At 35.7% G+C, this 15,649-nt stretch overlaps 1 protein-coding gene across 39 annotated transcripts in view; it reads left to right on the forward strand.

The window, feature by feature from the left end:
* The window catches only part of FTO (FTO alpha-ketoglutarate dependent dioxygenase), a 223,412-nt gene that overhangs the window by 8,686 nt on the left and 199,077 nt on the right, over nt 1–15,649 (forward strand). For 6 of the 39 annotated variants that reach the window (XR_015275389.1, XR_015275390.1, XR_015275386.1 and 3 more), the window contains exon 1: nt 2,675–2,801. The exons of 14 other annotated variants lie outside the window; for them this stretch is intronic. Coding sequence is in view for 5 of the 25 variants with exons in the window: in XM_086847616.1 (XP_086703742.1) it covers nt 2,727–2,801 (75 nt within the window). In the remaining 20 variants the exon portion in view is untranslated. Of the gene's footprint in view, nt 1–2,674; nt 2,881–5,277; nt 5,354–15,649 lie in introns of those variants that run through there. 19 more of the 39 variants (XR_015275391.1, XR_015275396.1, XM_023934768.2 and 16 more) reach the window with 13 other exon arrangements.

Raw genomic sequence — 15,649 nt, forward strand, 5'->3', positions numbered from 1 at the left:
TTTTTTCAGATAGTGTATTTGTTGATTATAATGTAACTGACTTGACAGAAGGTAAGATCAAAAGGAAGTTCTATTCCCTGCTTTCCAGCCATTCCTATGTCAGTTATTTAGAATACCATGGGTTGAATCAGTTTTGTGGTTCTTTGCATCTGTGGTAATGGGGAAGGGAAACTTTAGGTTTGCATGTTTTACTGTGATGATTAGTTCAGTAGTAAGTTATCTTTTATGGATGTTCATTGCTCTGCTTTTTTGCCTCTGGCATGTGAAATGTAAAATGTGTACCATATTGGTGGTTTGTTTCGTTTTAAACTTCATACAGAAGATGGTAGCTGAGGAAAACTACAGGAACAACTGTTGGTTTGTGTGGACTTCCCCCATTCTTTAAACCAGAAGCCATTAAGCTTCTCTATCGTCAAACTTGGGAGGCATCTGGTAGGCGCTGGCTGTCATTTCTTGAGCCTCTGGTGCTGCTCTCCAGGAAAATAGTCCGTGATATGTTCATATGGACGCTATCAATCTTGGTTCAATAGGAACTATTTATGGAAAGCATTTATAAATAGACATAAATGAAATGAAAGCAGATTATGAATACAGCCAATGTTTTTGTTTCACAGTCTTGTATTTCATTTTAAAAAAACTTCAAAAATCTTTTACTTGCATTAGTAGAAGCTCATATTCCTGGGTGTCTATTTTGCTTGAATGTGCCATGGGGAATTTTTTTTAAAAGACTCTCTTCTTCTGAGTTTCTTTGCATTCTTGATATTCATATTTTCAAGTTGGATTCCATAAGCTTTTCTCCAGTATTGTTGTAAAGAATTGTGACTTGTAGGAAATTTTCTGACCATGGGAACTGGTACTTTAGAAAACTTGTCATAATCACTTGACTGTAGCAAGTTGTACTTGATGAGAATATATAGCAAAGTTCTTAGTGGTGTTATAGCTTAAACTTTACTAATGAACTGTAGATACTGCTCAGCCTTCCCTGAACTGTTTTAAACATGCCTTACGTTAGTGAAGTATTTCTTCACAGAAAAAGTGATTGGGCATTGGAGGTGGTGGAGTTGCTGTCCCTGGAGGTGTTTAAGAAAAGGCTGTCTTTGGCACTTAGTGCCATGATCTAGTTGACAAGGTGATGGTATCACACTGATGATCTTTCCCCAGATTTACATTTTCTGCTTTAGATATGACCATCTTGCCTATGTAGAAAAGCTTTGAGATTTCTTATTCAGTCCAAAAAGCGGAATTTTAACTTTATGGTTCTGGCTACCTGAAAGTAATTAAGTGTGATCAGGACAGTAGATTGGTCATTATCTATATTTTCTGTGATTTGGTAAGTGTTGATACTATGACTTGTGCAATAGAACATACGAATGTAATGCCTACAAAAAGGAGTTTGTGCTCTGTGTGTGTCTGTGTACGTAACAGACACATGGGTTTATTCTTTATGATCCAAACATATTCCTCATAAATAATGACAATTCATTTTCTCTTCCGTTTGCAGAACACAGTTTGTGATTAGGGTCTTTAAAGGCTTGGTGTCACGACGGAAAGTGGTCAAAGCAGTAATGTCAGAGGCAGGAGGATGCCAGTGACCCAGTGAAAGAAACAAGCACTTTGCATGTTGATCTCTTGTGTGAGAGGGCAACGTTTGGCCCTGTAAGTGCAGGAGAGATGGACTGCTCATGAACGGGGCACAGAGAGCTAACCCAAATGATCCTTTGTCAGCCTGATTAAATTTAGTGTCAAGCGTTCATTCATATGAAAGATGAGACACGTCACTGTTTATCTAATACAAAAAAGTATTTCTATTTTTCCTGAAGTCTTTTATATGTTAATAGAGGTAAACGTGACCATGATCACATAATTTAAATGTGTAAGTAAAAAATATACATCTTTACTGGCAATGGTTTAAAAGTAAGATGTATATGTTTTATGCAAAATAATGCAATTTCATTGTTAATCATGCTGTTCAAGCCATAACTCCACACAAAACAATGCTTTTAAACAAACAGAATATACCATTATTGGGCCATTTATAACAGAAATGCTTAGAATATTTAGAGTCTGATGCAAAGTATTTATTTTGTATGCTTTAATGTATGCTTCTGTGGTGATATTAATATACAAATGCAAAATTAAAATTCCAGGTATTAGACCTAATTGTAAGGTGTTAGACTCTGTTTTTTAATACTAGAAGAAACGCTAGTGTTTAGAATAAGGATTACAACAGATGTAATTTTGGAAATAAATGCAGGCATACAAGAAAATGGAAGAATTTCTTGTGAAATAATTGAACTTCAAAATATTTAAAGAACAAGAGGGGGAAAAGTTTAGATGTCTTTCCCCTCACTCTTCCTACCCTGCCAAGTGTGGCTTGCTTAAAAGAGCTGCTGGGAGTTCTGTTTAATCTTATACTTTGCATGCATTTGTGATTTGAAATAAAAAAAAAATAATAAAAAAGCCAAATTTGAGACAGTTTGAATGGCACGCTGTCAGTTTGGCTCTTCGTGAATTGGCAGTGGTCTCATTTAGGACCTTCAAATATGTGTCTGCCTGGACAGAATGAGAACATTTTGCATGTTCTTGAGAAGACAACCACTCCTTGCTGCCTCACAGTACTCAGTGGTGCATGACAGTTGCCCTTCATCGCTGTCTTCTTCGAACTTAACCTTTGACCGCCCACTTTGTTGCTGCGCAACGGTTGGAGCAGGCCAAGATGTTCGTGAATGACGGGCATTGGCCTGCAACGTGCTTGTCATTATTTGACTGTCAAAAGTAGCCTGCCATTGGGCTCCATCAAGGTTTGAAACCTATGTGCAGCAGTCCATATTACTTAACTTCCAAGACTGTCAACAGGATGATCAAATGTGCATAGAAAATGTGTGTTGAATATGTCTTTGATCATAATATAGGGAGATATTTTTTGTGTGTGCTAAATGTATTCATATGAGTTTCACAGGGCCAAGAGGTTGATTCTGCTGCCATGGTAAAAAGTGAACTGTTGTCTCCTGTGGTCTAAGTTTCAAATAGCACAATTTAGATTTGAACAGCTCTGCCAGTTAAACTCTCAGCTTGTCTTGCGTATCCTATCAGCTTTTCAGCCAGCAGTATAAGCAGTGAGATACCAGACCAGTGGTGCCTGAGGTTAGCTGTCAAACTGGAATGTTATTTTGGATCTTGCTGTAATGTAATATCATAGAAGGAGGTCAGGCTGTGTGATTTGTAAAGCAGTCGTGCAAACTTAAAATGACTGAAATGTTTATTTCAGGTACTTTTTTTTCCATCTAAAAGAGTTGATGAGAAAATAGAATTCATCATACAAAAAACCAAAGGCAATATAAAATGGTCATTTTTTATCTCTCGAGTATGGAATATAGTGCATAAAAGAGCATCAAAATGCAACATGAGGAGCCAGGCTGATATTCACTAAGTAATAAATGCTTGACATTGAAAATATTTAACAGGCAGGTACCTGTGTGAATTCCAAAGAGATTTGGGATGAACCTCGTGCTTAATTTAATGAATGGGAATTGTACCCTTGGGTTAATTGTGAATATAACCTTGGTGTATAGGTACATCACTTATGCAATCTATCATATATCAGCAAATTCTTTGAATTGCTTCCTGCTTGGAAATGTCATATCCCACTTTAGTGGAATATTTGCTATTCACTTGGGCAACATCTACCTGTAACTGAAGTTTATTTTATTGGATTTAAAACCTGTCTGTTTTCTCTCAAAATATATCAGTTCCTTTGTAATTGAAATGGTATATTAAAATGACATCACAAAATATAATCTCAAGAAAACCAGAGATTCACTAGAGCTTGTTCGTAATGACTTCTTTCCAAACCAGAAAAGTAGCATTATCTTGCAAACTGGCTATAAAATTACTTTTTTTTCCCTTCAAGTTTCAAAACATCTTCATGCTAATAAAGTAAAAACAGTAGAATCATAGTAGTGGTTATTGGTTAGATTGCTTAGAAACAAAAACATATTATTTTCATAATCATTTTGCCCTCAATGTATTTTCTGACCCAGGTTTTATTTTTTCTGCTCACAGTATCATTTGCAAGAGTCATCAGTTCAGAAGCAATGATCTAAAATACTAGATTGTGTCATGGAGATATTTTTGGTCCTCTTGCTCTGAATGATAAATGCTGTTGCTGTTTAATAGCCCAACTCTTTTAGTCTTTGCCAGTGTGTTGACATGTGGCTACTCTGAAATAGAGTATAAAATGCGTGCATGCAGGTGTTTGTTTGTGTGCATATGTGTACATGGATGTCATATATGTGCAAAATTCTTTGGTGAATGGTCTGTTATTAAGATATTAAAACTTTTAACCTGAAAACTCTTTATCCTGCCCATGAAGTTGCTGTAAGTTTTGGTTTAAGTTTCCTCTCTCTGGAGAAATGTATATGTATGAAAGATGCTTTTGTGAAGAAGGACTAAATTTTAGAAGTGTGTAAATATGCAAACATGCAATCATTTAAGTACATTTAAGTAGACAAATAAATAATGAGCATTTAAATAATGAGCCATTTTGTTGGTTTGTATGGTCTCTGAATTCAGAATTCCTTTTCAGCCTCCACAGTTTAAAAAAAATGCTACCAAAATTACAGAAAAACTGACTCGATCATTTTCAAATAAAGGAATGTTATTTTTCATTCCAGAAAAATGTTGCTCTTTCTTTCACTGTACAAATGAAGGTTTATTTGCTACTGGGAGGTAATAATACTCTTTTTAGTTGTGTTACTGAGGGAGAAAGCACAAATTTAGTCTTCTTCAAGCACAAATTTATTTTTTCACTTGAATTATGGAATACGTGTTCCTCCTCTTACCAGAGGCTGTTTTTTTTTCCTCTTTTGAAGTAACGTTTTGCACTCATGTGTAGAAGAAACTAGGCATCCTTATGCAGTTTATTGTGTATTCATATCTTTATATTTTTCCAAATGGAAGTACGCCTGTGAATTCTGTCCAGTCTGTGTCATAAATAAGACTTTGCAGTGTTTTTGCTCTTGCCCTGCAGATCTTTTTTATCTTATCACTATTTTAAAAAGGATCTGGAGAAACCTGTTTATTAACATAAAATGCAATAAAAAGTAAGCTCTTGTTAACTATTAGGAGCTGGTGTCTTTTCCCATTGCCTTAAAAGATAAAAGAGGCACTATGAAAGTGTTTTCTAACTTTCTTTAGACATTAGAATTTGGAAGTGAAAGCACAGTGAATAAAGATGACAGCCATTAAGTGTCATTATTTTCTTTTGTGTTCTAAATCAAGAATATCCTGGCTGAAAGCAAAATGTTTTAATCAAGCAAAGAAACTTCTGGAAGGATTCTCAGGATGGCAGGAGGTGGGTGTCCATGTGCTTTTTATTTCAACTTCCAAAAGTGTTCAAAAACTGCATAAATGTATTTGAGAGGTTAAACATCCATGATGCTCTGTGGTGTTAGAGGAACAAAATAAATCCTATTTCCCAAAATAAAAGAGGTAGATATCTTAAGGGAAGTGCTTTGTTGTTACCTATACCCTCTGCAATACAAATATCAGCTTGTCACAAAGGTTGAGACCTTTGTAGTGCATTCTTGCAGGGAACAAATCTGTCTTCTGGCTTTAAGGTAAGAGCTGTGAAATATCTGTATTAGGTAAAATAGAGGTTAAGGCACCTTAAGGGCACTGAATTCTTATCTCTTTTTACTAGCAGGGGTGTCAACATGTACTAAAATGTGATGACCTACTGTCCTCTTTGATAAAAAGGAAAATGACCTGTCTACTGTGGATGGTGATAGAGCTGCCTGGGGCAGATTACAGTGTCACCTTCTTTAGTACTGGTGTGTAGGAAAATAAAAAAGGCCAGGATAGTTCTGTTTACTGCAGAAATATTTGACATTTCTAGCTACTGATAAAATATACTCAGGGGTAGAAAGAAGAAACTGGTTTACAGTACTAAACAAGGTTATGAAGAAAGGCAGAGACTGTTTATTGTGTGAACCCTTGGTATCAAGAGATTCCTTCTGACCACTTCAGACACTCACGGTTCAAGTTCTGCATTTAACCCTGCTCACTCCACTTGTCCAGGGCCTTTTGGTACACAAAAGGCTGACATGTCTTGAGTCACGTCTTGAAATTCTGATGTACCAGTGGACTGTGGTACTTAGAGTATTTAATTATGGACTTAGTCGATACAAGTAACAATATTTATTGTATTCTAGAAATAATTGGTGTCACATTCAAGACCTTTAGTTGGTAGCATTCCAGAGCATTTATGATTTGTCACAGTTAATTTAGAAGTTGTTGTTAGTCATTGCCTATTGCTGTGATGAAATATATATAACTTAAGAGAGTTGATTTAAATTGTAGAGCTGGAACATCTCAAACAGTTAAATGTACTTTAAGCTTTAATTAATACTTCTTTGCAATTCTGTAAAGGAAGGTGTGCTTCCTACTAATCAGAAACTGGACTTAAGGATGAAGGAAAGATTTCTGTTGCACTCTTCATCAATATTTGAGTAGATTGGACTTCAGTATTTCGTCATGTTTTGCACAATGACAATGAAATTTTGATGTCTCATGTGACTTCCTTGTATAATAATCTTGTCTCCCGTTTGCAGAAATAAATTTTACAAGTTTTGATGTTACAGGTATGAGACTCCAAGGGAGTTCTGTTTGACTTCCTGTTGCCAGACAGATACTGGTTTTTACACTGTTTAAAAACTGAAATCTATGCCCAAAATGTACCCAAAATGAAATCATAAGTGAACATTCATGAGAGACACTGAAAAGGTTTCTTTAAAAGGCGTGGGAGCCTTTCTCAAAAAGTGTAAACCCCATAACTTTGGTCTAGGTTTGGCTCTTTGCAGGTCAAGCTCAAAAAGTTGTTTTTGGCCTAAAGCTCTAAGTATGCATGAAAAAGGTAGAAATATGTTGTTGGTATTGAGTTTAATGTCAATAGAAGATGAAATTTAGAAAATCAAGGTATTTAAATCATGTCAGTGAAGTGTGTCTTGTTAGATCCTGAAAATTCTGACGTTATGTTCTTTAACAAGCCCATTTATTTTTCATCTTTTTTGTTTGTTTCATAATTAGTGGGGGATTTGCTGTTGTTTTCTTGTAAATATTTTTATTCCAAGGATATAATAAAGTTCCTACAGGAAAATTATGGAGTTTAGTCAGTAGTGAAGCTGGGCAATGACCAGTGAAGGAACAAAATAACTCAAGGAGGAGAGACATGCTGAAAGATAAAATACTAAGGCAATGTGATATTTTGGGAGAAAGATTAGATAAGGAGAAAATTAACATAGAATTGAATGAAAATCAATAAAAAGTGAGTTACAAAGCCAGACATCTATTGTATTCCTGTGTAATATTCTAGCATTTATTTGAAATGTAATGAGTGACTGTTGTGTACTGTATATATAAGGGAATTTACATGTGTGGTTGGTTTGCTGTTTAAGAGAGGCTGTTTGGCAATGTAAGTACATCAAATTTTTTTCAAGCCAAGTTATTTTTCACTTGGGCATCTGCTAATTCTTGTTTTGTGAGGAATAGTGGGGGAGAGTAATTAATTGATAGTGAGGAAAAAAAAGGAGAGTTTTTTTCAAAGCATGGAATGTTAGCATAGCTACTAGTAATAAAAATGAAAAAAAAGCCAAACAAATAGTTGTGAAGAATATGTGACCTGCTCATGCATAAGTACGTGCTGGACCTTGGCCATTGGGTCCTTTAGAGAGGTACCTTGCTGAAATAGTCTGAACTGCTTAGATTGGTTTTATTATTCTTAGAAAATCTCCTTTGCATATGGAATCTTCTCTCCTGTTGTGGTCCTGGGCCTAACCTCTCGTTTCTAACTTAGTTTTGAAGTTCTTTGAGAATTCCAAATTTCATCTGTGTGTGCAAAATGGCAGAGGTTCGCATGTGTAATAAAAGCTCAGTGACTTCTTGACAGTGCCAGTGGTGTGATTAATTCCTGTGCATAATATATTCAGTCATCTATGCATATGCAGTGACAATATAAGCAAAGGGGAATGAAGGATCCCTATGGATGATGTCTAGGGGAGAGCTCTTGTCTTGCTCTTGTCAAATGTTTGTCCCTCTCCAGGTCCCCACAGATTTCTTTCTCCTTCGGCTTTATGCCAAGGTACCATCTTCCCCATCTGGTCAGTATCAGGAAGGTGGACCACACCTCAACCTCTTCCAGCACGTGCTGGCAAGTTTGTGACTCTTGGTAGAGTGGCAGAAAATAGAAGAAAGCTGGGATTTTCTTAAGGAGCTTTTATCTAATAACCCCTGGGTTATTGAGTCTTTTCCTGTTAATGAATTGCACTGTTTGCAGAAAATCATGCTAGATGTTTGACTGAAGCAATTTTTTATCAGGTGATGTGGTGCCTCATATCCCAAATATTAGGCCCTTGGTTTCATTTATTCTTAGGAGTGATCCAGACTTCTCTTGGGTAACCTTACAGTGTTAGTCAGTTGTGTTTGTAGCATGCCACACTTTTTTTTTTCTTTTTTTTTTTTTTTATGTTTCTACAGATAATTTCTAGGATTATTCCATAAACAGTAGTAGTCAAAATGTTAAGATTTTTAACTAGGATCACCAAAGCTCTCAAACTAGAAAGTTACCTCACTATCTTTTCTTACATGAGCAGTTGCTCTTGCAGGCTCTAAACTGGGATTACGTGGTGCCTGTAAATGTTAACAAGAAGCCTTAGAGAACTTCTACTGACAAGCAGTGTAGCTTTATGACATTATGCTGGCAAAACTCTGTATGTCATGTTTGTATCTACATAGCTGGAAAGGTATAGTGCATTTTGCTAGCTGTAGTTTTTAGGCAGGTATGGTGATTTGATGTCATGCTGCACATATTTCTGTATCATAGGAAACAAAATACTTGTATCTCATTAAATTAATAAATCAAGTAGATTTTGTAGCTGTGTTTTAGTAACTGGAAAAAATATAATTTAAATCCTGGCTGGTTACCAATGTTTATCAGTGATGAAAAATTACAGATTAGTCTGTGTCTCTATAATCAGAACATTTACACAATGGATATATTGTTACAGTTGTCGTTTTAGTTCTGATTATTACTCAGTATGTCTATTGCAATTTTCTCATTTACAGCTGTTATTGAGCTCCATGTGTAATAGATGGAATTACTATGTCTACCATTTATTTAATGAATAGCCTACAGAAACATTAGTGTTAATAATATTATCCACTTAATGTATACAACAGTTTATAATATGGATAGATGAATAATGTGTTGCACTATTTAAATTTTATTGGAATGAGATAAATAGATCTAGTGCATTTTTGTTCGTAAATGCGATGTTAGAGTTGTCTGGAGGATTAAAAAAAGTCAATTCTAAGTAAAGTGATTGCAACTAGTCTGTTATCTAATATATAAATAAAATAGTTTAGACTTAAAGCTCTTCTTTTGTGGGGGTGGGATTTGAACCAAGAGGAAATTTTTCTTTTTATGATAAGTGTGTCAGCTGCTCAACTTTGTTCTTAATGGGGGCTATTCTGCTAATAAGGAGAACTGGGCTGGAAAACTAACAATTTGGTTTCTTTGCTCAGTAGCAAGGAAATGTATATGAGACATGTATATTGAACAGAATTAACTGAATTTACCTATATGGTAGATATGGCATGCAACTCCGATTAAATAGCAAAAATAGCAGCCTCTGTAGTAAGCAAAGTGAGGCCTTGTCCAATGCAGGACCACCAGAGGACTGCAGAGAGCTGTCTGGTATTTTATCACTAGTTCTCAAAAAATACTTGGTGTTTCAGAGAAGGTAAAATATGTGCCTTGCATACACATGCTTTTCTTCTGACCAGTTGTACAGTGTTGTGATTTTCTTCCTTACAAGAATGTGTTATGTGTTACTTATTTGGGTCCATCTATAATTCTATTGCAATGTAAAGTAATTTGCTTCCATCTTGTATGTGATTATTTTCTCAAACATGCAGAGCTTTCTAGAAGTTCTGTAACATATCACACAGGAAAAATAGCACAAAATTGATATTTTAGCAGAATAAATAGTTTCGGTACCTTCAATGTTTTCTCTGGTTACTCCATCAGTTCTTTTCACAGATTTTTTTTTTTTTTCTTTTTTGCTTACGACTGAAAAATTACATCAAATGCAGGATAACAGAACACTGTCAAACTAAGAAGGTTTTATATGGACAGCATTAGACAGGAGCAGAAAGATCCAGTGCACTAATAGGCACGCTCACATGAGCTACCTAGTCCATTGACAGTTTTTTCCTTTGTTCTCCCTCTCGACCCACTTTCTGCCAGTGATTTGTGACATATTTTGTAAGAGATCAAATAAGCCCTTGACATCTGATTGCAATGTAGTGCTTGTTTACAGTTGCATTTTTGAAGGACCTCTAGACAAGATGGAAGGTTTAACTTAAAGTAATTAAATTTGCATCTGCTCTGTGACAGGAATTTTCTTATGTGTGTATCCTGTTGAGCAACTTTTACTGTAATTGGCCATGAAGTACCAAAAGAAGGATCCAGGTAGACAAAATCATTGTTGCTTACTACTAAAATCTGTCATGGTATTTCTTAGGGACTGGCTTGTACTTGGCTTGTGCCATGTTCTTTGAAATATAGTAATGCCTAATTTTAATTTTTTTTCTGTTATTTTTTAATGTGAACTAGAAACACAAATTAAGCTGAACACGAATAGTATTTTCTATTCACATTTTAAAATCTCAAGGACTATTTTATAGCTGCTTTGAATTCAACATGATTAATTAATATCTGTTTTTTTTGTGGTGTATTTTGGCCATATTGATATTGTTGAATTTCCTCTGATCAGTGAGATTTGAAGTAACATACCAGGATGTTCACCCAATACCAACTGAAGGGGTTTTCTGAGGACCAGCAATTATTTGCATCTTGAATGACCTGTCCTTATGGCTACTTTTGAATATAGTGTAGGGTAGAAGTTATTTTCAGCCTACTGACTACAAGCAAGATTAATAGCTTTTGAAAGGGCTGTAATGAAAGGCTGACCCAACTGGCTTCTGTATTATACCTTGTTTATCCTTCTCTCATCTCTATCACCTTTGGGCTACAACAAAATGTGATTTATGTTAGCAGTGCTTCATTGAAGGTGAAAGGTCACATTTTTAATGAGGGTAGCCCTGATTGGGATTCAGGTTTTAAAATGTTGTGTGATAGAGTACAGTCAACAAAGTCCATGTTAAGAATACGATTGTAGAAAGGGGTGAGAAAACATTATTTGAGGGGAAAATAAGACCATTTTCTTTAATTTAAAGTTCAACTAGAAGAAGTTGAATAGCTAGAAAAGGGGATTTAACAAAGTACAAGCAATGTGATTCTCAAGTTTAATAAGCCTTTATAATTTCGGCAGAGTGGTGAGTTCTTTGTACTGAGAAAAATACTTCGCAGATGATCAATTTCCTCTTATTTTGATGTTTGCTATAAGCAGCTCTCTCTCTCATATCTTTGACTTGAGTGGGACAGAAATTAAATGACCACCTGTGCTTGTTCCAGGGAGAACTTGTCTGTATTTGGAACAGTTAACCATAATAGACAAGTGGGTTTAATTTTTCCGTTTAGAAGGCAAATGTTCATGAGATTGAGCAGTGGTGTCCATTAGTGGTATGCTTTAAAAATGATTCTGCTGGATTTCTGTTGAATGTTGTTAATACTGGAATTCATTGCATGACTTACATAACCAATTTTATGAAAAATTTGATGCACTTTCTCATAGAAGCCTTTTTTTTTTGAGATAGGTTAAAACTTTAAGAGAATTTGAGTCGAAAGAAGTTTAGCAGGTACCTGGGGAGGTTTTAGGGTGTGACAAAGGTAAAGTTGTCAACTCAGAGTAGTCCAAAGCTGATTTGAAAGAAGTTCTTGGTTTTGGGTTTTCAACATTCAAATTCTTACCCTGTGTGACTGGTGCCTGCCATGAATCTCACTCTCTCTTTCAGTTATGTGTGTTGTTTGCAAGTGACAAGGTGCTTCAGTTATGTTCAAGAAAGGAATGGGAAACACATCAGGGATTTTGAATTTCATTGCTTTCTGTGGAAACAACTTCTTACCTGAGCTTAGTTCCAAGTTTGCATAGAGAAGAATGGTGGAATGAGCCTCCTTTGTTCTTTACAGCCAGATTATTTTTCATGGAGACACAGATTATCAAAGTCTGAGCTTTTATATCTTTTTTTAAAACTGTATATATAGACTGTGTGACAGTAACCACTGTGAAAAACTGTAAGGCCCATTCACCTTGTGAATGAAAGTTTAGGAAGGCTGCAGGTTAGATGGCATAAGAGCTGCAATACTTTGAAGAGGTATTGTGCTGATGTCAGAAGTTTTTTTCCCTGATTTTAGATTGGTTTGGATTGGATCATGCTGCATCTTAACTAAATATTAGATTGTGCCCCTATATGATCGGAACTTTTATTCCATGGTGATAGGCGAAGCAATCCACTGAGGCCCTGCTGTAGCAGTTTGAACACTGGGTGTCCTTTCCTTCTGCCCAGCACATCCCAGTAGCTCCTGTAGCTGCACTTGGCTTTTTAGCAGAGGTCAGCCTTGCTGTGCTGCTCCTGAAATGCTTCTCCATCCCTCTCTCCCTTCCTCCCTCCCACAGCACTCCCCTGTGCCCGGCCTTCTGCTGTCTCTTGGCAAGGAATAGTATCACACTGTGCTTTAGAGCAACATAATGTTGGGATTCCCCTTCTTTTCATCAGTGTCAATAGGTTTTGAACTATTAATGCAAATCTTCAAAATGACTCTTTTAAATTTACACTTGTTTTACATTATTTTATAATTAAGTTTTAGTGTTTAAAGAGAAGAAAGGAATAGAAGTTTTTGAAGTGATTAAATATTAATTTTATTCACATTTAACCCTAATTTACATTAAGAATGTTAACTGAAAGGCAGATCTTTTGAATTCAACATTTTCATTTCCTTTTACCCTCATTGATGAACAGTTAGATCTTGTCATATAAGGTGTCAGGGTCCACTGGGATAAAAGGAATAATTATGCAGTCTTGTACTTTTCAGGATGGTCTGTTTGCAATGCTTCCTGTTGCCTAACAAAATAAAACAAACAAAAATAAATTTAAAAAAATATTTTGTCTAAACTAAAACTGAGATTTGAAACATTCTTTTTTCAAACCACTAAGAAAGACTGTCCTACTTGAGGGCTCTGGTGGTTCTTTTTGTCTGTCTTAACAGGACTTCTGTGACTTAGAAAGCTGATTTCCATGGTATTTTACTAGGAGATATATCAAGGGGTAATATTGGTGATGAAATCTTGTATTACATGTGTGATATATATACATATTACATGCAGTGCTATGAATTTAGGTAAATACAAAAAAGAATTGTGCTGCATGTAGCTAAAACTAGGTGTGAAACTGACCACTGATGTTTATTTACTTTCAGAAAATTCAGTTAATGAAAATACACTGTTAAGATCTGTGGTTCTTACATGAGAGTTCAGGAAATGTAGAATTTATTTCTATAATTTAAATTGCTTACAGAACCCTGCATAAGAGTTCAATCTTGGTGTAGTATAAACTGCTTTAGCCTTTTGGATGCATTCAGTGCTTATACTTGCACAAATAAAATCCTGCAAACACTACAGGCCTTTGTGCAGTGTTTAATAAATGATGGAACTCAGAAGAATCTTTGAGAAGTGGGGCCTGCATGTGACTGAGCAGCAGACATGAATAAATGCTATCCTCCAGTATATCCAGCAGACAGTAATAGATGCTTGAACCGACAATACGAGCACTGAGTGAATGATGGTAATAACATTAAATATTTACATATAGCAAAAGCATTTTGACAGCAGAAAAGAGACTGTCTCTGCAGTAAGGTGGGTAAACCCCAGTGTGATATAGTACACCTTTCTATAGGACAACTTTTTTATTAATAACTAGCAGTGTTTCTCTGTAAGACAGATATGATCTACTGTCACACAAGACAATATTCAAGACTCTGTTGGTGTAATCTCCAGGTACCAATATCACTCCATACCTACCATAATGCAAAAACAATTACTGAGTTCAGAAATAAGAATTAATAATTGGATAATCAATAAATACTTATTATTAACCAAAATAGGTTTTAAACTGTTACCAAAAGCCAAGATTCACTCTACTTTGCCTTACCTCAGTTTTACATTGAATTTTCCAACATAGGAGCTGTCTGGAGGGCTGTGTCCTAAAGAATGTTGTACTGTGGCTGTGCCTGAAAGAGTTGATGAAAGCAAGAAGTCCTCCTGCCCTCTCCACTGCTGAGCAGTTTCATAGGAGTAAATCCATTTTACTGATCCCGGAATTCTTGAAGTGCTAGGTGTTAATGTCCCTTGTTTTGTTCTTTGAAGGAACCTGCAAATTATGATTGTAGAATAGTTGGTATTCCTCACCCTGGACTTGTTAAAATAGGTAATGCTTGATTCACATGTAATTTTAAAGGGAAATTACTTTATCAGAAGCACAGGATAACAGTTTTTATACTGAGGAACATATGAATTTTGTTAGAGAATTTTATCCTTCTGAATGCATTTCAAAAACCTTTCACTTATAGGAAAGAAAGGAAGAAAACAATGGTGATGGTAAACTCAATTTTTTTAAATACTGTGTGAAGATTGTATTAATATGGTGAGCCTGCTTGCATTTAATGATCTGTCCTGTCATGTCATTAAAACAAATAAATGTTGAAAATTAACTAAAATTGAGTGCTATCAAGCCACTTTTTCATATATTCTTGTCACAGCAATGAGAACATGGACCACAATTCTTGAATTTGTTGCTTTAAATCATCAGTATGGTTGGTTTTTATTTTTCAGTATTTTGTGACAAAGAGAGTTCTTTGGGAATGGTTAAGGAAAACTTCTTGTTGAAAAGATGCTTGGCAATTTCTTAGCAGTGACTTCAGTGTGGGTATCCATTCAGTGTCCATGAGTAATCTGCATCATTCGAGAATGCGAATAACTATGAATATCTAAGGCACATGACCAGTTGAGCTTTGGTCAGTCAAGTGTTTCTTGAGCTGTAAGGGCAAATGCATTTTCACAGCTTTTAAGGAAAGACTTTTAATCCTGTGGAGGAAAGGGCTGGTATATTATAAGAGGGAAAAAAAACGTTATGTTCCTACAAACATGTGAACGATATGCTTTGCAAAAGGAATGTGACAGCAATTTAATGCAATGTGTTCTCTTCTTGGAGGAGTTTTTCTTTGAGGGAAAAACTTTTGCAGGTGATAGCTGTTCTGAGGAGGATTCCTCTGTGGCTGTAAAACTGATGTGGGCTACAGAGCTAGAATGTTGATAACTTGATGCCAGTGGATGTGAGCTGAGCTGAGTGGGGACTGCACTGAAGATAAACCCAAGTGGGCTCATTTCACTGTCTAAACCTTGAACCATATTCCTTGCTTGTTTCTTGAATATCAAGAATTGGAAATTAAGCAGCATTTAAATTTCAGATTGAATGTGGAATCTAGTACTGGATCATGCCCCTGGCTTTCAGAGGGCAGCACATCTTGGGATCTTTAAGAAACAGTACCTGTTTTGGAGTAGAGGATCTAAGTGTGTTTTTCAAGGCAATGACTAGTTTGGGATCATTTTGGATTAAAACTTCGAACGTGCTGGTC

The sequence above is a fragment of the Cyanistes caeruleus genome, chromosome 12 (assembly GCF_971803275.1).
Source record: "Cyanistes caeruleus chromosome 12, bCyaCae1.hap1.1, whole genome shotgun sequence".
In the NCBI taxonomy this organism is placed as follows: Eukaryota; Metazoa; Chordata; class Aves; order Passeriformes; family Paridae; genus Cyanistes; species Cyanistes caeruleus.